At 43.8% G+C, this 26,533-nt stretch overlaps 1 protein-coding gene across 1 annotated transcript in view; it reads right to left on the minus strand.

Moving 5' to 3' along the window:
* Nucleotides 1–26,533, minus strand: part of e2f4 (E2F transcription factor 4) — a 98,929-nt gene that overhangs the window by 31,751 nt on the left and 40,645 nt on the right. Inside the window, exon 2 of the mRNA XM_020518358.2 lies at nt 3,550–3,659. Coding sequence (XP_020373947.2) covers nt 3,550–3,659 — 110 coding nt within the window. The remainder of the gene's footprint in view (nt 1–3,549; nt 3,660–26,533) is intronic.

Below are 26,533 nucleotides of genomic sequence, written 5' to 3' on the forward strand. Positions count from 1 at the left end.
CTTTCTGTGCTGTAACCATTCTTAATTCTTCAGTGGGATTATCCTCCAAATTGGGATCCAGTTTCATGAAAAATGGGCAATAACCATGGCTGATAGACAACAACAGAAAATGGAGAGTGAAGTTTGTCCACTTCACTTCTGACTGGACGTTACATCTCTCACCGACTGGAAAAAAGGTACAGGGACTGAATATTCCCCACTCAAATACTCTAACCCCAAGAAAGGCAGATGTTCTGAACCAAGTGGTATTCAGTGACAGATTCCAGCCCTGCCTCAGTGCACAGTGAAGGAGACAGCCAGGTGTAGGTAGAAGCTTCCTTCTCTCCTTCACAATTGGAACCAATCACGCTACATGTCAAAGGACAGAGCCAGTCTGTGGAAAAAGACAGGTCTCCATGCCAAACAGAGGTAGACACCTGAGACAGCAATGATACGGAGTTTCAGAGGACGTTATGGAGCCAATAGCTGTCCTGTAAGGCAGCAGTTCATAACCAAGCCCCAAGACCGTTTACACTGGGCTGAGAAATTCCCCTAAAGATCAGATGTTGGCAGGAATCGGTATTCTGAAAGCCACAGATTCCATCTTGGTGAGGGAATTGGCCAATCAGTGATACAAATGCAAGAGACAAGGATAGTGAAGATTAAACACAGCTAATGTCCTTTAGGGAAGGAAACTCCTGTACTTTCCTGGCCTGAGCTACAGACTCCAGACCCACAGGAATGTGGGTGACTCTCAATTGCCCTCTGGGAGGGAACCATGCTGAATATGGCATCATTGTACTGGGAACACATACTTACAACTACCAAACTCAAGGTTAGTCCAAGAGACAGAGCAATGGAGTAGTGACCATAGCTAATATTGAAAACCTCAACTCAACCTGCAACCTTTCTGCTATTCTTTGCCCCAATAACAGCTCAGATCTTAAACAACCAGATGGTAGCTCCACCTTCCTGGCTCCACCCCGACATGGAGAACAGACATAATGGAATTAGGGAAATCCACAATCCACTGAAAACAAATCCTTTCAAACTGTAACACCCCCTCACCCAAACACCATCTACAAGGCACAAGGCAGGAATTTGATGGGATACTCTCCACTTGCCTGGATGAGTGCAGCTCCAACACCACTCAAGCAGATTGACACCATCCAGGACAAAACAGCCCACTTGATTGGAATCCATTCACCACTTTCAATATTCACTCCCTTCACCACTTGCACTCAGTAGAAGTCATGTGTACAAAATGCTCTGTGGCAACTCATAAAGGCTCCTTCAAAAACACCTTCCAAACCCGCAAATTCTACCAGCTAAAACAGCAAGGGCTGCAGATGCATGACAATACCGTCACCTCCAAGTTCCCCTCCAAGTCACTCACCATCCTGACTTGGAAATACATTACCACTCATACATCATCATTCGGTCAAAAACCCGAAACTCCCACCTAACAGCACCACATGCCCCGGACTGCAGCAGCACCTGGACACAGACACAGCTTGCGCCAACTTACAAAGTCAAATAGTCAGCTCATGGCTGCAGTTAATATTCAGTATGTCCCTAACGGACCTGTTTAACTGGTTAGGAGAGAAAGTCTTTGCATCTTGATGCTCAACATTTGTGTCAGTTTATTTACCCTTGCAAAAGGAAAACTGTCGTTAACCAGTTCATTAAAACTTTTTAAAGAGATAATAAGCGTTATGCGTAAAGAGTATATGTCGTGTACTTGGATTTTTAAAAGGCAGCAGTGAAAGTGCCACATCAGAGGTTACTGCACAAAATAAGACGTCATGGTACAGGAGCTAATAGATTAGCATGGACTAAGGATTATTTAGCTAAGAGAAGGAAAGATGAAGGACAGGTGCATCATTTTGAAGTTGGCATGCTGTAATTAGTAGACTGCCACAGGAATCAGAACTTTGTCCGTAACTATTTACAATATATATCGATGACATGGACAAAGTGACCAAATGCATATTTGCTATCTTTGCTGATGACAGACAGGCAAGAGAATATCTTATGAGAAGGATACAAGGAGTCTGCAAAGGACCATAGATAGGTTAACTGAGCAGTCAAAAATTTGGCAGATGGAGTGTAATGTGGAGAAGTGGGAGTTTGTCCACATTCACAAAAGCATAGAAAAGTAGTACATTATTTAAATGGAAAGTGACTACAGAACTCAGGGATACACAGGAATTGGGGTGCCCTGTAAATCACAACATGTTAATATGCAGACACAAACACTGACAATGTTGAAGAAGCTCGAAGGTTCTGAAGTGGAGTTAAACAGGACAGGAAACGTAAAGTTGCTATCAGGACACAGGGAATGCTGGAGAAACTCAGCAGGTCTGGCAACATCTGTGGAGAGAAAGCAGAGTTAACATTTGGAGTCCAGTATGACTTCTTCAGAACCAGATGAACTTCTCCAGCATTCTCAGTCTTTGTTTCAGATTTTCAGTATTTGCAGTATTTTATTTTATTTGAGTATGCAGATACAAATGATTGGGAAAGCATTTGGAACATTGGCTTTTATTGAAAAGGGAAGCAACCACATCTGAAGTACTGTGTACAGTTTTGATGCCCTCGTTAATGATGTTATGTAATTATATCAGAAGCAGTTCAGAGAACATTCACATGGCTGATTTCGGAGAATAAGGGAAAAAAAAAAGTCATGCAGTGAGAAAAATGTTGAGTAGGATGAGAACTAAGGGGCACGCTTTAAAAATTAGGCATTTTCCATTTAAGAGAGATGCTTTCTCTCAAGAGGGGCATGAGTAACTTTCTTGCTCAGGACAGCGAGACAGGACATTTTAAAAGCTAAGTTTGATAAATCCTGATTGACAAGGGAGTCAAAGGTTATTGGTAGACAGGAAAGTGAAATTAATGCTATAATCAGATCAGCTATGATCTTACTGAACAGTGGATCAAGCTCATGGGGCCAAATGGCCCACTCCGACTTCTAACTCATATCTACGTACGGTTCACCACTTTAGTCCTACTTACTGGATCCCAGTGATCCAGCAAATTTAGTCTTACATATGTTGCTCTGCTCACTTTATTATAAACAAATTCACAATTCGAAAAGTAACGCTGGCCCCTTAACACACCTACAAGCTGTTAAAAAAAATCACTCCTGTCACATTGGAGAATAATGGGAGTAATTTGAGGTGCCAGAGGGTTGTCATTCTTGCTTTTTAAAAAGTCACTCTGGGGCTAAGAGGGGTACCAGGCTCCGGGTAATGAACCATGGTCAACACTAAACACTGCGAGTGATGAAGGAAGAGCCAAGCAACAGAAATAGCACCAAGCCCTCTTCTCCCCGGTCATTTGTTCAGAAAGTAGAAAATCGTTAAAGGGAGGTGAGGTCACCCTCCTAATTGAAGAGGAAAATGTAAAATCATGAAGCCCCGAGGAAATCAATACTCTAGACCTGCATGGTGGCGAGACAGGAGGGCAGAGGAAATGGTGCAAGAAGATTAGGGATGAAGAAGTGGACAGAACAGGGTGGTATTATTAAATGCTTGCCCAGTCCCTCGGTTTCTCTGACACACTCACTTCCACTGAATGCTGTTTTTTGATTTCTTCTCGATAAGCCCGATTCCCTCCAGGACGTTGGTGATGTCATATATCCGCCGCTTCTGTCGCACGGCCAGAGTATCTGCTGCCTGAACAGAAAACACAATTTATATTGATTGTACTGCACAGTAACAGGTCATTCAGCCTAACTCATGGAGGCTAGTGTTTACGTTCCACACAACAACCTCATCCAACTGCATGAACATATCCTTCTATTCCTCTCTCCCTCGTATTTATCTAACTTCCAATTATACCTTTCTGTGCTATTTGCTTCAACTACACCGGTGGTAGCAAGCACCTACATTCCAACCACTCTTTGGGTAAAGACGTTTCTTTTGAATTCATTACTGGAATTTTCATTTTCCTTTATTCTTTCCTGGGTTGTGGGTGTCACTGGAAAAGCCAGCGTTTTCTGTCTATACCTAATTGCTCTTTTGAACAGAGCGGCTTGTGAAGTCATTTCAAACGGCAGTTAACAGTCAACCATGATGCTGTGGGTCTGGATTCAGACCAAGATGTAGACCAGATAAAGACAGCAGACTTCCTTCCCCAAAAGCCATTAGGTACCTGACAGGTTTCTGCGATAATTCACAATCACTGAATCGGTTCCACCCAGACCAAGAAGTCTTGGTTCAGAACGTACCCTGGCCCTTGAAGAATATAAAGGAAACTGGAAAGAACTTGGCAAGTAGAACTGAAGGAGAATCCCAAGGCATTTTATACATATATTAGGAGCAAGAGGGTGGCTAGGGAAAGGTTAAATCCACTCAAGGGCAAAGGAGGGAGTGCAGCCAGAGCAAGTGGGTGAGGTCCTTAATGAATATTTTGCACCGGTTATTCATCAAGGTGAACAACACGAATGATGATAAGATTAGGAGGAGTATGTTGATATTCTAGAGCATGTCAATACCAAAAAGGTGGTGGTTATGTGTGTCTTGAAAAACATTAAAGTAGATAAGCCAGCAAGGCCTGACAGGATCTATGCCAGGATACTGAGGGAGGCAAGGGAGCAGATTGCTTGGGGTCCTGACAGAGATCTGTGTATTTTTTTTTATTCCAAGGCAAGGTCCCAGAAGACTGGAGAATAGACAATGTTGCTTCTTTAAGAAGGGCAGCAGGGATAATCCTGGAAATTAAAGGCCCGTGAGCCTTACATCAGTGATAGGAAAATTATTGGAGAAAGTTCTGAGGGACAAGATTTACTCAGACTTGTAAAAGAATGGACTTAATAGCGATAGTCAGCATGGCTTTATGCGGGGGAGGTCTTGTCTCACAAATGTGATTAAGCTTTTTGAGAAGTGACGGAAATGACTGATGCGGTAGGGCACAGATGCTGTCTGCATGGACTTAACCGAAGCTTTGACATGGTAGGCTGATTCAAAAGATTAAGTCATATAGGAACTTTGGTGAGTTGTTAAGTTACATACAAAATAAGTTTAGTCATTCAAGATAAAAAGGTAGTTGGGGAGGGGTGTTTTTTCTGACTGGAGGTCTGTGCCCAATGGTGTTCTGTAAGGATCAGTGCTGGGAACTGCATTGTTTGTAATATCGAGCTATAGAGATGTACAGCATGGAAACAGGCCCTTCTGTCCAAATCGTCCATGCCGACCAGATATCTAAAAAAATCTAGTCCCATTGGCCCTCATTTGGCCCATATCCCTCTAAATACTTCCTATTCATATACCTACCAGATGCCTTTTAAATGTTATAATTGTACCAACCCCCATCACTTCTTCTGGTAGCTCATTCCAAATACACACTACCCTCTGCATGAAAAAGTTGCCCCTTAGGTCCCTTTTTAATCCTTCCCCTCTCACCTTAAACCTATGCCTTCTAGTTTTGGACTCCCCTACTGTGGGGAAAGACCTTGACTATTCACCCTATCCACGCCTCTCATGATTTTATAGACGTCTCAGTGTCCATGCTCCAGGGAAAATAGCCCCAGGCTATTCAGCTTCTCCCTATAGCTCAAAAACCTCCAGCCCAGCGCCATCCTTGTAAATCTTTTCTGAACCCTTTCAAGTTTCACAACATCCTTCCTGTAGAAGGGAGACCAGAATTGCATGCAGTATTCCAAAAGTGGCCTAACCAATGTCTTGTACAGTTGCAACATGACCTTGCAACTCCTATACTCGATGCACTGACCAATAAAGGCAAGCATATCAAATGCCTTGTTCACTATCCATCTACCTGCAACTCCACTTCCAAGGAATTATGAACCGGCACTCCAAGGTCTCCTTATTCAGCAAAACTCCCCAGGACCTTACCATTAAGTGTATAAGTCCTGCCCCGATTTGCCTTTCCAAAATGCATCACCTCACATTTATCTAAATTAAACTTCACCTGCCACTCCTCAGACATATAAATAATTTGGATGAAAAAAAAACTAGATTACCTGCATTAAGTTGACAGATGACATGAAAACATGGATAGCAAGGAAGATTGTCAAAGGGTACAGCAGGATATAGTGGGAAAGTTGAGCAGACAAATAGCAGATGGAGTTTAATCCAGACAAGTGTGAGACGATGCATTTTGGGAGGTCAAATGCAAGAGAAAAGTATACAGTAAATGGGAGAACCCAGAGGAGCTTTGATATACAGAGGGGTGTTGGGGTGAAAGTCCTTAGCTCCCTCTAAATGGTAATACAAGTGGATAAAGTGGTAAGAAATGTGTATGGCATGCTTGCCTTCATCAGTCAGGGCATGGAGTATAAAAGTTGGCAAGTCATATTTGCGGCTGTATAAAACTTTAGTTAGGCCACATTTGGAGTATTGTGTTCAGTTCCGCTTGTCACACTACAGGAGCAACGTGGAGGCTTCGGAGGGAGTGCAAAAGAGGTTTACCAGGATGTTCCCTGCATTGGAATGTATTGGCTATAAGAAGAGGTTGGACAAACTTTGGACTGTTTTTGCTGGATTGTCAGAGAATGAGGGGGCGACCTGGTTGAGGTATATAAAATTATGGGAGGCATGGATCGGGTGGAAATGTCAAATACCAAGGGGCACAGGTTTAAGGTCAGAGGGAAATAGCTTAAAGATGATATGGAAGGCAGATTTTTTTTAAATACAGAGGATGGTGGGTGCCTGGAACACACTGACAGGGGAGGTAGCGGAAGCAGATACGATAGCAGCATTTAAGAGGCATAGATCGACACATTTACAGGCAGGGAATCGAGGAATACAGACCATGTGCAAACAGATGGGATTAGTTTAGAATGGCATCTTGGTCAGCACAGACATGATGGGCCGTAGGGCCTGTTCCTGCACTATACTGTTCCATAATGCTCTATGTAATAGCTGACAGGTACGTAAAAACATCTCTGAATAGGTTGAATAGAATATCTCTTACACAGTGGTCATTACTGAAACTAGCTTTATAGTTCCAGATATTTTAACTGAACTTAAATTTGAGCAGCTGCCATGGTGAGACTCGAACGCAACACCCTACGGTGTCCCCCTGGATTATCAGCCCAGTGATATTACCATCACTATTTGTTAGTTATTTGTGACTATCTTAAAATTAGTGCCGATAGTTCTGGTCTCCTCCAAAAAGTAGAATGCCTCCTGATATCCACCCAAACCAAAACCTTCATAATCTTGAAGGATTCTAACATTTCAGCCCTCAGACTTCTTCCGAGGGCACACAATCCCAGCCTGATCAATCTTTCCTCTCAGTATGATCTCTTAGCTCTGGTATTAATCTAGTAAAGCTTTTTCCACACTTTCTCCAGCCCTCTCATACTTCAAAATGCAAATCCAAGGAAGCCCTGGGATAACCAACATTTGATACAGGTTTAACGTAACTGTTCTGCTTTTCAATTCTACCCCGGTAAATTATAATTAAGCTGTACTGTTTTGAGTGATGTATGCGGACATATTCCCCGGATTTCCTCTGTTCTTCCACTACATTTTTCAAGAAATGCGGCTTTCCATTGCTTCAACCAAAGATACGGCTCCTCACATTTGTCACTCTTGAAATTAATTTGCCAATGACATAGCTCATCCTGCAAGTTGTTAACCATCCTTACACAGTTCTCTGCATTAATTACCCTGCCCAGAAACTTGGTGCATCTGGAAAACGTTGATGCTGCCCTGCCGATTCCAGAGACCCAGACACGAATGAAAATGGTGAACAGCTGCAATTGTAGCGACGATCCATGTGGAGCACTTTCCCTTACTTTCTGCCACTCGAGTAATCACAATTTCCCTGTCAGTTTGTTATCCATTCTGCAACTTGTTCCCCTTACTCCACATTCTCTGAACCTCCTTCAGCTTCATGAACACTAAGTTAAGCGTTAGGAAGATGGGACTTTACTCACTTTCGCCCTCCTGCCCTCAGTCTTATCCTGTGCATAGCCTAGTCAGGGGCAGTGTGGTTCAGGACCAAGTGAAGCCTGCTCTATCTGGAACCAACAATTGATTACCTCAGTCTTGGCCTTAAAGGCAGGTTAACGGGCTGCCCACTACAGCCACTAGATGAGGTGGCCAATCACTAGTCTGGGCAGAGTGAGTCTGAGGAGGGTAGCAGTTGACCTCAGTGCTCTAGAGCACTGCTGGTCATCTGTATCCAGAGATCCATTAATGTGTAGGGCATGAGATTGCAAACAGCCTGGGTAGATAAGGAGACCGTAATCATGCCGAGAACGACCACTCGGCTGACATATGAGAGGGCAGCCAGTGCCCATATGTAAGCCAACCAGCTGATGGGGCCTACTCAAGTAAAGGGGAGAGTCAAAGCAGAGACCACGTGTGGCTTTCGTTCAAGACAGGCTTGAGATTCAAGATTCCCCACACATCCCTTTTCTCCCACCAGCCGAACCAGAAATGGTTGAGAGGTTGAGAGTGATATCATCTGGTAACTCTCCAAGTTTTGTGTCAGAAGGTTGTGAGCTCAAGTCCCAGTATCACTGTCACCCAGCCAACATTTATTGATCAACCACCATCAGACTGGTCGAAGTATCAAGAAACAGATGGCCCAGATTCAAGTGATTTAGCAAATCAAACAAGGGTGATATAAGAAGTTAGGGTCTGGAATGCACTGCCTGAGACCATGGTGGAGACAGGTTCAATCAAGACACTTAAAAGGGGAACTCGATCATTATCAGGAAAGGATAAAAATGCAGGGCCACTGTGAATAAGCAGTAGACCAGCACAAAATGAACTGTTCCTTCAGATTGCCAGCGTGAATAAGATGGGCCAAATGGTGGGGAAGGGATGGCCTAGTTATATTATTGCTAGATTATGAATACAGAAACTCAACTAATATTCTGGGGTCATTCTCGAATCCTGGTACGGCAGATTACGGAATTCAATAATAAATATATCTGGAATTAAGAAACTACTCATGACCATGAAACCATTGTTGGAAAAACCTGTCTGGTTCACTACTATCCTACAGGGAAGGAAATCTGCCATCCTCATTTGTTCTGGCCTACATGTGCCTCCAGACCCACACAATGTGGTTGACTCTCAACTGCCCTCTGAAATGGCCTAGCAAGCCATTCAGTTGTACTAATAATCATAAAGTCTCTTCAAGGACAATTAGGACGGGCAGTAAATGCTAGCCAGCCAGCAACACCCATGTCCTGAAAATGAACTTTAAAAATAGCCTGGCTTTGTATAAAATTGCACTGAAATTAAATAAAAGAACAAACTTAAAGGCTTGGCATCTGAATGCACAAAGCATTCAAAATATGGTAGACGAAATTATGGTGCAAATTGAGGTAAAGGGATATGATTTCATAGGCATTAGGGAAACATGATTACAAGGAGATCAAAGCTGGGAACTTAACATTCAGGGATATTTCACCTTTCCAAGAGACAGTAGGGATGGAAAAGGCAATGAGGTAGGACTAGTAATAATAAATGAAATGAGGACAGTTGTGAGAGATAACCTAGGTTCAGAAGATGTAGAGTCCATTTGGGCAGAGGTAAAAAAGAACAGCAAGGGAAAAAGCATTTGGTCGTAGTATACAGACCCAAGCAGTAGCCACTGTGGGAAACGCTATAAATCAACAAAGATGAGCATGGAAAAAGAATAAAGCAACAATTATGGGTGACTTTAATCTTCATGTTGATTGGGTTAATCAAATTGGAAAGAGCAGCTATAACATTGAATTCATAGGCTGCAACGGTGTTAGTTTCCAAGAGCAATATCTCATGGAACCAAACAGGGAGCAGACTATCTCAGATCTGGTAATGGGTAATGAGGCAGGTTTAATCAATGACCTCAGAATAAAAGAAGCCCGAGGAAGCAGTGATCCTAACATGATGGAATTTAATATTCAATTTGACAGTGAGAAACTTGGGTCGGAAACAACTGTTTATGTTAAAGGAAGGAAATTACAATGAAAGGAAGACAGAGTTAGCTGAAGTGAAATGGGCACATAGATTAGTAGGAATGACAGCAGGCAAGCAGTGGCAGACAATTCAAGAGGTAATTCGTGACTCTCAGCAAAAATACATCCCAGTAAGGGGAAAAGATTCAAAGAGAGGGTTAAACCAATAATGGCTAACCAAGGAAATTAAAGAGAGCTGTGAAGTTGAAAGAAAAACCATCCAAGGAGGCCAAAAGTCAGAGTTAGCCCCAGTGATTAGGATAAATTGAGAATACAGCAAGGGAGGGCAAAAATGATAATAAAGAGAAAATAAGTGACAAAAGCAAACTAGCGAGGAATATAAAATGGACAATAATAACTTCTCTGAATAGATAAAAAGGAAGAGAGAGGTCTAAGCGAACACAGGTCCCTTAGAAAATGAATCTGGGGAGACAGTTTTGAGGAACAAGGAAATGGCAGAGGAGTTAAACATATTTTGAATCAGTCTTTATGGCGGAAGATATTTCAAACATTCTATCAATACTAAAAAATATGGGGGATGAATTAACTACCATTTCCATCACTAGAGAAGCAGCAATTTGACAAACTAATAGGGGCTAAAGGCAGATAAGACCCCTGGCCCTGACGGCTTGCACCCGAAGATCCTTAAAAGAGGTAGTTACAGAGACAGTGGATGCATTAGTTGTAATTTTCCAAAAATCCTTGGATCTGCAGAAAACAGAGGATTGGAAAACTGCTAATGTAACACCCCTACTCAAAAAGGGAGGGAAAAATGTGGGTAAATACAGACATTCTACCCTAACATCTTTTGTTGGAAAGGTATAGGAATGAATTAAGGAAATAATAGCAGAACATTTGGAAAATCATAATCTAATCAACCTGAGTCAGCATGGCTTCACGAAAGAGAAATCGTGTCTGACGAGCTGATTACAGTTTTTTGAGGAAGTCTCAGCCAGAGTGGATAGAGGGAAACCAGATGCGTTGTATTTGGACTTCCAGAAGACATTCAACAAGGTACCTCACAAAAGGTTATGTCAGAAGGGCCCACGGTGTTGGATGTAGTATATTGGTGTGGATGGAGAATGGCCTCATGAGCAGGAAACAGCAAGTGGAGTTCCACAGGGATCAGTGTTGGGATTGCAACTGTTTACCGGTTTTAAATGAGGAAGGAAGTGAACGCTCTGAAGCCAAATTTGCAGGCAACACAAAAACAGGTGGAAAGGCAGGTTGTAAGAAGGATACAAACTGTTTACAGGGAGATATTGATAGGTTAAGTAACTGGGCAAAGAATTTGGCAAATGGAGTATAATGTGGGAAAATGCAAAGTTGTTCATTTTGGAAGACAGAACAAAAGAACAGAATACGATCTAAACAGAGAATAACTGCAGAAAGTTGCAACACAATGGACTTTGGGGGGACTTGTGCATGAAACACAAAGCTAGCACACAAGGTGCAGCAGGTCAGGAAGGCTAACGGAATGTTGGCCTTAATTTCCAGAGGGCTAGAATATAACAGTAGGGAAATCTTACTGTAACCTTACAACGTGCTGGTGAGACCATATTTGCAGTACTGTGAGCAGTTTTGCTTTCCTTAAGAAAATATATCATTTCACTGGTGGCAGTTCAAAGAAGATTCACTAGGATGATCCCTGGTATGGAGCGATTGTCTTACGGTCACAGACTAAACAGGTTGAGACTGTACTCACTGAAGTTTAGAAGAATGAGAGGTGAACTCACTGAAACATACACGATTCTTAAGAGGTTTGACTAAGTAAATACTGAGAAAATGTTTCCCTCATGGGAGGGATTAGGACTAGAAGACAGAGCCTCAGAATAAAAAGGGTACCAATTTAAGACTGAGATGAGAAGGAATTTCTCCTATTAGGGTTGAGTCTTTGGAACTACTTACACCCACAGCTGTGAGGGCTGAGATAGATAGATTCTTGATCAGTCGGGGAATCAAGGGTTGTGAGGAAAGGGCAGGAAAGTGGATGCAAGGAATGTTGAATCATCCATGATACTATTGAATGATTGAGCAGGCTCAAGGGGCCGAACAGCCTGCTTCTGTTCCTACTACTTATGGTCTTACATACCTGGTGAATATTACATTGTTTGCTGTGTGCAAATAGTTCCAAACTAAATAATGGGCTGGGAGATTGACAAGGAGCCAGTAAGCCATGAGATCAGACTGAACATAGCCACTCTGGTGAACTGGGAGACCTTGATGTAACTGTATCTGTTCCAAAGGATTTTACTGTCGATGGAAAACACCTGCTGTAAATCCCCACCTACATGCCAAAATAGAAGCTCAAATAAGCATCAGAAACTGACAAAAAACAAAACGCTGAAGAAAGCAGAAAGTGACTTGACTCCACCGAGTCCTCTGCTGCTTGGGGAAAATCCCAGACACCATCTGGGTCAAAAAGGAGTGAAATGACTGTAAGCCTGCTCACTGTTCCTGCTGTAAGATTCACATGCTTCATCGGAGTTGTGAGGGGGTTGCTGCAGACTGACAACCTGATGCAGCAGGAGACACGGCACCAAACGGCAGATGGATGTCTCAAAATGGCAAACAGCAGGAGGAACACACCAGCTCCATCAGCTTCTAGAATGGATAGGAGCTATGATAAAGGAAATTACTGAGAGCAACCTGGTCTTGACTCTTCGCAACAACTATCTCCACACACCTCATTTCTGATTCTAAAGGCATATGTTCCTTTTGACTTAAGAAGCCCAAGCTATTTGACCATAGAGGGCATCACAGCTGTAGTCCATATTTACAGCATCATCCAGACGGCAATGCAGCTCGTGGTTGTTTCCTTTCCACCAACCCCTGCCACCCAACCCTCCCTCTAGTATGTTGATAAGATTGCTGATTGAGAGAGCTTGCTGTACATCAACTGGTTGCCGAGTTTGCTAAATTACAACAGTAACCACACTTCAGAAGCACTTGGCTGGTTGATAAAGTGCTTTTGAATGTCCTGAGACAATGTAAAGGTGCTACATAAATGCGAGTTCATCTTTCTTTTGCACATCTCCATGTGACACCACATGGAGCAGCGAGTGACTGCCCCATCAAGGAAACATTCACCACCTTTAATGCCAGGAGAGTAAGATACCCGAATCCCTCTCCCCAGAAACTGAGAATCTCCCCCACGCTGGGGCAGGACATCTTCCATAACATTTTTGCCCTCAAAACCTGGCCAAATGACTCCACTCAAACTACCAGCATAACCAGTGGTTCACTGGGCTCTTCATGTTTATTCTCTGCTTCACATTCAGACCAATCTGCAGGATCAAAGTCAAGCAGATAAGAAGCCATTCAGCCCATTCTATCTGTGTCAGCTCTATCAAAGAGCTATTCCACGAGTCACATTCTACTGTCCTTTCCCCATGGACTTAGAAAATTTCCTTTGAGTAATTACCCAATTCTCTTTTGAAAGAGATTATTGAATCGGCCCTCAATTATTTCAGATTGTCCAGTTACAGTGTACTATAGTGTGCAAAAATAAGATTTCCCTTTTACGACAGAAACAGAAATTGCTGGAAAACCTCAGCTGGTCTGGGGCAACATCTGTGGAGAGAAATCAGAGTTAATGTTTCGGGTCGAGTGGCCCTTCCTCACAACAGTTCTGAAAAAGAGTCACTCGACCTGAAACGTTAGCTCTGATTTCTCTCTACAAATGCTGCCAGACCTGCTGAGCTTTTCCAGCAATTTCTGTTTTTGTTTCTGATTTACAGCATCCACAGTTCTTTTGGTTTTTATCCGCCCTCTAGTTTCTTTTAACTGCACCTTAAATCTGTATCCCTCTGACTGTCAACCCTTCTGCCACTGGAAACCGTTGCTCCTCAGTTACTGTTGAAACCCCTCAAAATTTTAGGCATCTCTATTTAAATCTCCCCTTCACCTTTTCTCCTTTAACGAGAACAATCTCATTTTCTACAGTGTTCCAACATTACTAGAATTATCCCACAGATGCGGGAAATCAATTAATCTCCTCCGCATCCTTTCTAAGGCCTTGAAATTCTCTTCAACATGTGGTGCCCAGAATTAGCCACAATACTTCAATTAGTGCCAAATCAGTCAGAATAACTTCCTTCTTTTTGAACTCTACTAATAAAGCCATGTGCTTTTCAAAACTTGTAACGGTGAAATAGTTCAGTAGCTTTAAGATTTCTCAGATGGAGACTCAATGCGTTTAATCAAACAGGCAACACCATGTTACCTGCGCAGTATCCCTATAGTTTGGTCTGGCTGAGGAAGCAGTTGTTGTTAAGGTTGAGATTAAAAGTTATTGAGGAGTTTCAGGTGGTGCAGCTGAGAGTAGTTATAAGCAGGACTGACTCTTCAGGGCAGGAGGGGTGTATGGGTGACGGGTTGCATCATCTTTGGGCCCAAGCCTCAAGTGGTTGAGGGTTATTCAGATATTGAATGGGAGGTTGAAACCTGGCACTGCACTGACCAGGTCAGTTATCAGGTCACAACTGATGATGTTTACAATCAATCAGGGGGTGCAGGATGTATCAGTTTGTAAGGTACAGAGCACAATCCAGTTCGAGTTACAGGGTGCCAGGTGAGCAAGTTTTTTTTTGTTGCCCTGTGTCAGTGGGAATGCTTTGTTAGCTGTCAGCCAGTGCTGTTCTTTGAGGGAGACACTGGGAGATTCAATACTTGCTAGCGCAGAAAGCCACCCATCTGGGTTGATCTCAGTATCCAGCTGTTTGCAGCTCAGAGGAAACATCAGGGGGAACCAAAGTCAACTTCAGTGTCAGCTGCTCTGCCTCAGGCAGGATCTCAAACTAACCAGCAGCCCAGCAATGCCCACTGAATGCATGTGGATGCCATAGAGGCAAAGGGGCTTTTTGTGCTCTTATATCAACAAATAAAACACACACGCAAACATTGATCACTGCTCCCAGATGTCAGCAGAAAGGACTGGCTCACTAAACAATGTCATTTTCAGAAGGATTCACTCCCTTGTCAGTTCAAAGTGCTTCCTTTCCAAATACTAATGTCAAATGGTCTGGAACTCTGGGAATTTCCCTGCAGTATCCAAACACAGGAGTGCCACTACAGTCAGTTTGGGAACTTAGAATCACTTTTACAAGAATTATTCCACGGGATGTGGGCATGGCCAGTGATTGTTGCCCACCCCTAATTACCCATTGAATTGAATGGCTTACTGAGCCATTTCTGAGGGAAATTAAAAGTCAAGCACATCATTGAGGATCTGGAGTCACATGTAGATCAGACAGAGGACAGATGGCAGATTTCCTTCCCAAAAAGGACATGAGTGAACCAGCTGGATTGTAACAACAGTTGATGATAGTTTCCTTTTCACAATAACCGGGACTAGTTTTTCAATTCCAGATTTATTAATTGAATTTAAATTCCACCAGCTGATATGCTAGTACCTGAATCCATATTACCAGATCACCGGTCTTGGTCTAAGACTTTAAAGTCCAATGCCATCACGATCAGGCCACCATCTCCTCACTACAATACTCCCTCCTTCTCACTGGGCCTTGTCCAGATAGATCCCTCACCCAATACCCTACACTCCTAGCCCCACTTATGGGTCCAGACCCCTCCAGCAACAGCCCCATCCCTCGGGCCTAGTTGTTCCTATCTCCCCATTTTCCCCGGGGTTCCAGCTCATTGCTGTAACATTCTGAAAACTGAGTGATTTCTGGGCTTGTCTTATGTCAGTCACTACAGCCTTGTCTATTTGACAGCAAGCACTTCATCTGCTGCTAGAAATCAGGTGCACCACTGTAACATGGTCGAATGCAGATCCATCTCTGACCCTAAATCCTTCAGTCTGCAAAGGTTATGAACAGTCACCCGCTTTAACTCTTTGGTTGATGTTAGAATGTCTTTTTAAATAGCCGATTTTTAAAGTTCCTACTTTATTCAATTATTTTGGACGCTGTAGTCTGGAAACTGTTAGGAGGTGCACACATTACTGATTCTGATGGAATTGTAGCTGGATCAAACACAAAGTATGAAAATGTCGTCTCACCTCTCTCATGATCCAGGTATGCATGTCTGGGAGTTAGTTACAGCAGGGGTCCCAGTGTAAGAGTGAAATTAACATTTCATAATACAGGAAACTGTTTCCGATGAATCAAGTTAGTTCACTGGTCAAAAGACAGAGCTTTCCTTTTATACCCGAATCGGATATCGAATTTTCTAATAGTTCTTCCACACAAAGAAATTGACTCTTTCTTTCTGTGGTCTCGGAGGCATTTTTAAAGCACTATCTGCTCTGCATCCTCCAGCACATACAAGTTAGAAGGTGGCGAAGACCACTCGGCCCTGAGCCTGCTCTGCGATTCAACATGATCATGGCTCATCTGATCACTCCACATTTCCACACTTCTGACAAAATTTCACTCAACCCTAACTTTGCTTATCAATAATCTATTTTGGACATACAAATATTCAAGGATTTGGCTTTGACTGCATTTTGAGGAATAGAACTCCAAACACTCAACTCAGGAAAAAATAACGCATCCGTTTTAAATGGAAGACCCCTTATATTTAAACAGTAAGCCTTAGTTCTATATTCCGCTACAAGAGGAAAAATCCTTTCCACATTCATCCTGCCAATATCCATCAGGGTCTTCTATGTTTCAATCAACTCACTTCTGACACTTCTAAACTCCTGTGGGATATAAACCTCATCTGTCCAACCTCTCCTCAGAAAATACCCTGTGCATTCTGGCTATTGATCTAGTAAACCTCTCCTGAACTGCTGCCAACACATTTCCATCCCTCCTTCAGTAAGGTCTTCAGCCTGCACTCAGTTTTACAGATATTGCCTTACCCTGTCGAAGCAAAACATGACTTCCCTACTTTTGTATTCAATCCCCTTTCAATAAACTAAAGCATTGATTAGCTTTGCCAATTACTTGCTGTACCTGCGAAAGAACCTTTTCCAATTCACACATGAGGACACAAAGATCCCTCTGCTTCTCTCAGGCACTGAAATCTCCTATCTGCATCTTTTTCAAAAATTCTTGTGGCCCGATTCTGCCCCTCCAGCAGAGCACCATCTCCACAGTAGTGGCATTATGTGCCTCATTGGCATTTGGCTCTTCACAGATTGCTTCTCATTCTCTGCATCCTGGGGATTTGACAGGTTACTTCTGGACCTGGTTCAAAATTCACCGCCCAGCAATGTGCCATCAACCAGGGAGCCCCTTTCAGGGAAAGAGGCTGGAAGTGCAGGATTCCTCACACAACACTCCTACTGGGGTCTTCCCAAACAGCACTGAAACACACTGTCCTCCACCAACCTGATGAATGCCCACTCAATTAACTAATTATATCACTCTGTAGCCTCCTTACGTCCACTTCTAAACGTAATTTCCTTCTATCTCTGTGTGATCAGCAAATTTAGCTACCAGCCCTTTAGACCCTTTATCCACGTGTGTGACATAAACACCCGTTACAACTTATCAACAAGAAAATGACCCATTTATTCCTAACTGGCGTTGGCCATTCAAAATCTCAAGCCCTGATCCACGTTTAATTTGATAATTTTCTCACCTTGGTTCCATTCTGGAACTCCCCGGGACACGTATGAAAGAAGCCACAGTTGATTTATTTGTAATAAAAGAAACCTTCATGGACGTGGCTGGAAACAGGTAAGTGTCAGATGCCAACAGAAGTTTAACTTAGATAAATCTGAGGTGCTGCATTTTGGAAAGGCAAATCAGGGAAGGACTTATACACTTAATGGTGAGGTCTTGGGGAGTGTTGCTGAACAAAGAGACCTTGGGGTGCAGGTTCATAGTTCCTTGAAAGTGGAGTTACAGGTAGACAGGACAGGGAAGAAGGCATTTGGTACGCTTGCCTTTATTGGTCAGTGCATTGAGTATTGTAGTTGGGAGGTCATGTTGTGGCTGTACAGGACATTGGTTAGGCCACTTTTCAAATACAGTGTTCAATTCTCGTCTCCCTGCTATAGAAAAGATATTGTTAAACTTGAAAGTGTCCAGGAAAAATTTAGAAGGATGTTGCTGGGGTTAGAAGGTTTGAGCTGTAGGGAGAAGCTGAATAGGCTGGGGTTATTTTCCCTGGAGCATCGAAGGCTGAGGGCTGACCTTATAGAGGTTTATAAAATCATGAGGGGCATGGATGGGGTGAATAGTCAAGCTCTTTTCCCCAGGGTGGGGGTCTCCAAAACTAGAGGGCATGGGTTTAAGGTGAGAGGGGAAAGATTTAAAAGGACCTAAGGGGCAACTTTTTCACGCCAAGGGTGGTACATGTAGGGAATGAGCTGCCAGAGGAAGTGGTGGAGGCTGGTACAATTCCAGCATTTAAAAGGCTTCTGGATGGCTACATGAATAGGAAGGGTTTAGAGGGATATGGGCCAAATGCTGGCAAATGGGACTAGATTAATTTAGGATACCTAGTCGGCAATGGACGAGTTGGACCAAAGGTTTTGCTTACATGCTCTACATTTCTATGACTCTAAGTCTGATGGCAGCTTCCAGCTAAAACAGCAAACACGAAGCTGCACATTACTGAGGAGTATCCCTTTTAGACGGCTCAGTGAACAAAGGTACTGTTGTTTGGGTCTAGGTATTTGTATTCACTCATAAATATACAACCCCACCAGGGAAAATGTCTTTCTCCATCGATCCAACCGTTTCCTTTCATTATCCTGAACGCCTTGATTAAATTGAGTCCTCTTACTTGGGACAGGGCTGTGTGATAGTGCTTGTTCAAACCATGACAATGGCACGCAAACCAGATATTTAGAATAAAAAAATCCGGCAAAAATGAAAAAAAAAAGCGAAGCCCCGACCCTTCTGACCACCAGCACACCTGCAACAACTGTACGTTACTGTAAAACCACACAAAACATTTGAAGAGATGTGCAAACGAAGTGAGGGTGATGTGAGGTAAAACTATCTCACACAGCGAGCAGTTAAGGTAGGGAACGCACAGCCTGGAAATGTGACCTCTGACCTTGCCCATCCCAGTCCATCACTGGCACCTCCACATCATGGAAATGTGGTGGAGGCAGATTCAGTTGAGGGATTCTAGAGGGGCATTGGATGATTTGTTGGATAGCAATTGTGAGTAAGGTTATGGGGGGAATGGCAGGAGATTGGTTTCAGAGAGTAGAGGGTGTGCAGGCATGATCTACATTGTAATAATTCTGTGACTCTGAGCAGCCAACCTGTCTCAACGTCCTGCCTGTTGGTAAGTGAAAGAGAGACAGATAGAGAGAGAGGGAGAGAGAGAGCAACATTGTGTCTGTGAGTCTCACACACATTTCCCAGGAATGGAGGCTATGGGCAAGTTTCTGTGAAGTGGTTACAATCAGTTGTGAGAACTCTGCACAAAGCTTACTCTGTGGGGAGAGGGCGAGAGAGAAAAACAGAGTGAGAGAGAGATGGAGAAAGAGAGAGAGAGAGAGAGAGAGAGATACAGAGAGACTCCAGGTATTACAGTTTGACACTGAAGGGGAAGGAAAGATAGAGTTGCCAAGGACTGTGTTCAAGAACCACACTGAACAGAGCGTGCTTCCATTGTCACTTTCCCCCCGACAATTTCCCCATTCCCTTCTCCCCAGCTCACCATGAACAGCTGGCTATTATGAGGGAGCAAAGTCCAAACCCTACAATACCCCAGTGACAAGGTGTTCCATCCCTACCTGTGAGTCAGGAGGCCTGGGTTCAAGTCGAAAATATCAGAAAACATCTACCTTAGTGCCGATTTCATTCACGAGTTACTCATATGCCAGAGGTCAAATCTGTCTTCAGCCAGAGTCCAGTGAATCCTGGGCTTCCTGGATATAGATCATGCCAAAGCCTTTGGGATGATCTACTCTTTACCCAGATTCTCAACTGAGATTAGCTTGGTACCGTTGAATGAGGATCAGTTTAGGAGCCTCCTTACTCAGTGTCACAAGATTACAGGGAAATGTGTACAAAGTCGCCATTCCTAGTGCCATCTTAGGTAGGTAGGGACCTAGGTACACAATATTAGGTACAAATGAAAAATAAAGAAATAACTTAAAAGGTCAACAATGCGGTTCTTCGAGATCCATGACCCAGCAGTCGCTCCATGCTGGGCTTTCCAAATGAAGGCCCGCTCTCCGCCCGCACTGGGCCCACACTCCCCACGAGTGCCCGTCTCCCCCCGCACTGGGCCCACACTCCCCACGAGCGCCCGTCCCCCCCCGCACTGGGCCCACACTCCCCACGAGTGCCCCTCTTTCCCCGCACTGGGCCCCACACTCCCCACGGGTGCCTGTCTTACCCCGCACTGGGCCCACACTCCCCACGAGTGCCCCTCTCCCCCCGCATTGGGCCCATACTCCCCACGAGTGCCTTGTGAGGATATGCTACGTGCTCACCCTCCTGGATTTCTCAAAGTGCTTCCCAGCCAAAGGGCAGCTTCACAAGTGTAGCGCAATTTGAGTGTGGGAAACGAAATGGCCCATTTGTGCAGTTGGCGTAGAGAGAAAATTAAAATCGGGGCAAGGGGTAAGGCGAGAGAAGGACGGTTTGTTGGCAGAGAAGTGAGGCAGGGATCTGGGCAAGGGGGCGAGGATGAGAAGGAGGTAACTGAGGGAGAGTGACTACAGTCAGGCAGTCGAATATAACAAGTATCCTCTTGATCCCCTGCATTTTGGGCTGTATGGAGGCCACCCAGACTAGCTATTAACAACTCCCTGACCTGACACAGGCAAGGCCATCTCCAGCTGGAATCTCAACAATTCCCCAGCTGTCAGCTTCCAACAGCTTCCTTCTGGTCAATCACTCACACCGCGGCCACTTTATATCCTGCCCTGCTGCAGCGTGGAGATCTTCTGAATGATACCATTAGCTTTAAGCCTCCATAATCTTTGACCCACAACACTGTGAGGTCAAAGTACGCTTTTATCTTCAGCATGAGGAATGCGAAGGATTATGGTGAGGCTTTAGTTAGTTTTCAGCCTAAAGGGCTCTGTATCAGACGAGCACAAACAATGAAGCAGCACAGTCAGGGGACTTTTGTCACAATCTGTTTTGCCTCAAAGTCCTGGTACCGTTGTGGCGAAGACTAAAAATCCCCACAATCACTACCGCAGCCAGTGAATTTACAATGGCTCTTGGTTAAAGTGATAATTCTGCAAGTTTGAGAGAGTTGTCCTATTCTCCTTCGGTAACGTGTAGCACGGGTTTAAAAACGCAGGTATGAAAAGCCTCTGCTACACTTGATCTCTCAGAAAACACCCAGGGCAGACTATTAAGAGAGGTGTTAATGTCACTACACAGTAATGCAGAGCACCTGGTTAATATCGAATATCTCTGTGACAACTTGTTACATTTGTATTCAGTAATAAGTCTGGAGTTAAAAGCTCATCTAAGAATAATCACAAAATAATTGTTGCACAAATCTAAGGGTCCAGACCCGAAATGTCAGCTCTCCTGCTCCTTTGATGCTGCCTGGCCTGCTGTGTTCATCCAGCTCCACACTGCGTTATCTCAGACTCTTAATGTACCAAGGCATTCGGAATTAGGTGGAGGAACTGATGGTGCAAATCGTGGTAAAGGGATATGATCTCACAGGGAAACATGGTCACAAGGAGATTAAAGCTGGGAACTTAACATTCAGGAATATTTCACCTTTCCGAGAGACAGGAGGGAGGGAAATGGTGATGGGGTAGGACGAGTAAGAAGAAATGAGAGGAGGACTGTTGGGAGGGATGGTCAAGGCTTGGATGATATAGATTCCGCTTGGGTAGAGGTAAAAACAAACAGCTAGAGAAAGCAGACATTGGTAGGAGTAGTGTACAGATAGCAAACAGTAGCCACTCTGTGGGAAAGTCTATAAATCAACAAACAACATGAGCATGTGAAAATAATAGAGCAACAATTATGGGTGGCTTTAATCTTGATGTTGATTGGGTTAATAAAGTTGGAAAGGGCACCTATGACAGCGATGTGCTTTAGGGATCGGGTCCTAGAGCAATTTGCCACGCAGCCAACCAGGGAGCAGGCTTTCCTGGATCGGGTAATGGGTTTAGTCAATGACCTGAAGATAAAAGATGCCTAGGATTGATCAATTGATTGATTTTTATTTTCACATGTACCGAAATACAATGAAAAGCTTTGTTTACGAGCTGTACAGGCAGATCACAGCAACAAAAGGATGTACAGATCAGAAAGATTACATTGCAGGTTACATTGTTTGAGGCTAGAGTTCATTCAACAGTCTGATAACGGGTGGGAAGTAACTGTTCCTGAACCTGCTTGTGTGTGTGTTCAGGCTTCTGTATCTTCTGCCTGAGGGAAGAGATTGTGGGAGGTCATTACCAGGGTGCAATGGGTCTTTGATGATGTTGGCCGCCTTTCCACAGCAGCAAGCCGTGTAAATAGAGTCCATGGATGGAAGGTTGGCTTCCGTGATGGTCTGGGCTGTGCACACCACCTTCTGTAGTTTCTTACAGTCCTGGGCAGAGCATTTGCCATGCCAGGCCATTTTGCACCCGGTCAGTATGCTTTCAATGGTGTATCTGTAGAAGTTGGTAATGGTCCTTATGGGACATGCCAAATTTCCTGAACTGCCTGAGGAAGAAGAGGCGTTGTTGTCCCTTCTTGACTGTCACGTTTACATGGGGAGACCAGGACAGGTCATCGGTTATTGTCACTCCGAGGAACTTGATGCTCTTCACCCTCTCAACCTCAGTTCTGTTGATGCAGATAGGGGTATGTTCTCCTCCTTTCTTTCTGAAGTCAATGATCAGTTCTCTAGTTTTGTAGTGATCATGACATGGTAGAATTTAATATTCAGTGTGAGAGTGAGAAACTTGGGTCAGAAACAACCGTGTTTAATCTAAATAAGGGAAATTACAATGAAATGTGGATAGAGTTGGCTGTGGTGAAATGGGCAGATAAATTAACAGGAATGACAGTAAGCGGGTAGTGGCAGACATTTAAGGAGGTATTTCCTGTCTCTCAGCAAAAATACATCCCAGTAAGGAAGAAAGGTTCTCAGAGAGCGATAAACAACAATGGCTAATCAGGGAAGTTAAGAAGAGGACGGAGTTGAAAGAAAAAGCTTCCAAGGAGGTGAAAGTCAGTGGTGGCCACAAAGACTTGGATAAATTGAGAATACAACAAACAAGGATTAAAAAGATAATAAAGAGAGAGAAAATAAATGATGAGAGCAAACTAGTGAGGAATATAATACCGAGAAAAAGCTCCTTTGCATATATCAAAAGGAAGACAGAGTTCAAAGTGAAAGTGGTCCCTTAGAAAATGAATCTGGGGAGATGATTTAGCTACAGAAATAATGGATGCTATGGTTATAATTTTCTAAAATCATTGGATTCTGAAGCAGATTGGAAAACTGCTAATGTAACACCCCTACTCAAAAAGGGAGGGAGGGAAAGTGTGGGTAAATACAGACTGATTAGCCTAACATCGATTGTTGGAAACGTATTAGAATCAATTATTAAGGAAATGATAGCAGCACAATCGGAGAATCATAACCTAATCAAGCAGAGTCAGCATGACTCCATGAAAGGGAAATCATGTCTGACTAATTTATTAAAGTCTTTTAAGGAAGTCTCAAACAGAGTGGATAGAGGAGAACCAGTAGATGTGTTATATTTTGATTTCCAGGAGATTTCCAACTGGGAACCTCACAAAAGATTAAATCATAAAATAACAGCCCACAGTGTTGGAGGTAGTATATTAGCGTGGATACAGTATTGGCTCATGGGCAGGAAACAGTGAGTGGGGAGCAGGGGCTCTTTTTTAAGTTGGTGACCTGTGACCAATGTGGTTCCACAGGGATCAGTGCTGGGACCACAACTGTTTTACAACATGTATTAATGACTTGGAGGAAAGAAATGAATGTACTGTAGCCAAATTTGCAGATGACGGGAAAACAGGTGGAAAGACAGGTTGTAAGAGGCAACCAAACAGTTTACAGGAAATGGGCAAAAATTTGGCAAGTAGAGAATAATGTGGAAAAATGTGAAGTTGTCCATTTTGAAAACGAGAATAAACGGAGTATTATTTAAATGGAGAAAGACTGCAGAAAGCTATAACACACAGGGAATTGGGGGGAACATGTGCACAGAACACAGAAAGCTAGCACACAGAGTGCAGCAGGTAATCAGGAAGGCTCATGGAATGTTGGCCCTTATTTCAAGGGGGAAGGAGTGTAAGAGTGGGGAAGTCTTACTGCAATGTACAAGGTGCTGGTGAGACCACATCTGGGGCACCGCGAGCAGTTTTGATCCTTTTATTCAAGAAAAGATATAATTTCATTGAATGCAGTTCAGAGAAGGTTCACTGGGATGATCCTTGGTATGAAGGGGCTGTCGTTTGAGCAAAGGTTAAACAGGTTGGGACTCTACTCACTGCAGTTTAGAAGAATGAGAGGTGATCTCATTGAAACACCTAGGATTCTCAAAGGGTTGGACAAGGTAAATACCGAGAGAATGTTTCCCCTCAATGGAGAGTCGAGTACTAGAGGGCATAGTCTCAGAATAAAGGGGCAGCAATTTAAGACTAAGATGAGGAGGAATTTCTTATTTCAGAGAGTTGAGACTCTTTGGAACACCTTGCCACAAAGAGCTGTGGGGGGGGAAGCAGAATCCTTGTGTATATTTAAGGCTGAGATAGAGAGATTCTTGATCAGTTAGAGAATCAAGGGTTACAGGGAAAGGGCAGGAAAGTGGATGTGAGGAACATCAGATCACCATGCACCTATTGAATGGCAGAACAGGCTCAAGGGGCTGAATGGCCTACTATCGTCCTATTTCTTATGGTGTTATAGGAAAGATGGTGAGGTGTTCCAACTGAGAGAAGAAGTACAGAGGACCGGGTGGGTTAGTAGATTGGGGTGGGGGAATAGGGTGGGTGAGAGCTGTTGAGTAGGCAGTAGAGATAGCGCTAGACCATCAGCCTTGATGGGAGGTGGGTGCAATAGCAAAATTGAAGTGAGTGTAAGGGAACGGAGAGAAGATGGCAGGTCTTACCCTGAGGGAGTGTGGAGGGTAATTAACCTTTACTTCAGCATTAGTGCACATTCCTCTTTACTGTGGGCACTAGATTGACCTGTGTTTGAGTGTTTGACATCGTGCACATCTGGGGTTTCAATATGGCGCCCATGGTGTGACCACTGGAACGTTCCGGCATTGGTGAGCATTGCGCTGTTGCTGAGCTCAAGGTAGTGTTGTAGAACAGAATGACCTAGGGGTTCAGGTATGTAATTCTTTGAAGTTTGCATCATATGTAGACAAGGTGATTAAGAAGGCGGTTAGCACGCTTGCCTTCATTGCTCAGACCTTTGAGTATAGGAGTTGGTCCATTGTGTTGAAGTTGTACAGGACATTGGTGAGACCTCTTCTGGAGTAGCGTGTACAGTTCCGGTCACCCTGTTATAGGAAGGGTATTATTAAGTTAGAGAGCATTCAGAAAAGATTTACCAGGATGTTGCCGGGAATGGAGGGTTTGAGATATAAGGAGAGGCTGGATAGGCTGGGACTTTCTTCACTGGAGAATAGGAGGTTAAGGTGTGACCTTATAAAAGTTTATAAAATCATGAGGGGCATAGGTAAGGTGAATAGCAGTTATCTTTTCCCTGTGGGGGTGGGGGTCTATGTGGATTTCAAGACCGGGGGCATATTGTTAAGGTGAGATGAGAAAGATTTAAAAAAGACACAACTTTTTTACACAGAGAGTGGTTCATGTGTGGAATGAACTTCTAGAGGAAGTGGTGGATGTGGGTCCAGTCACAACGTTTAAAAGGCATTTGGATAAGTACGTGAATAAGAAATGTTTGGAGGGATATGGGCTAAGCGCAGGCAGGTGGGACCAGTTTAGTTCAGGATTAGGGTCAGCATGGACTGGTTGGACTGAAGGGTCTGTTTCCGTGCTGTATGACTCTATAACGTAGGATAGTGTGGCACATATGTAATGAGGTGGGCTGTGGAGAATTGTGAGAGAAATAAGAACAGGGAAATCTAATATGAACCTGGCTCAAATTGACTCTCAGTCGATAATTGGGGAAATTCAAACAGGAGATTGGCGTCTAGCCTTGTGCAGCAATGAGAAACGCAGTTGATACCACACTCACGGCTTCCCAAGGTCCCTCTCTTACACCTTCAGTTCGTCAATGTATAAGCCAAGGAGCCAGAATGTATTTTGAGAACTCCAGCAGGAAGGAATATCTCCCAGAAAGGGCAAGGATCCAACTGTGAGCAGGCAGCTGGAAGCTGCGCCAGCTTCACCGGCGGCATTTACAGAGAGTTGGCACCATTTAACGTGCCACTATGATTAACAGAGAACCTGTTCTGCCAAGTAACACCTTGCTTTGTTTGAATGATTGCATTTCCTGGAGCAAAGAGTCAGATTCCCTTTCATTCTGCAGGGGCCAGCAGAACAGCCAGGAAACAAGGGGGAGAATGGGGCTAGGTTCAGCACAATGGGCAGAACGCACACTTATCTATGTCCTCTGTCTCTCTCACTCTCTCACACACTCACACACACTCACACACACACTCTCACACACACTCACACACACTCACACACTCACACACTCTCATACACACACACACACTCTCTCTCTCACACACACACACACACACACTCACACACACAC

Source organism: Rhincodon typus, chromosome 15 (assembly GCF_021869965.1).
Source record: "Rhincodon typus isolate 14 chromosome 15, sRhiTyp1.1, whole genome shotgun sequence".
NCBI classification, from domain to species: domain Eukaryota; kingdom Metazoa; phylum Chordata; class Chondrichthyes; order Orectolobiformes; family Rhincodontidae; genus Rhincodon; species Rhincodon typus.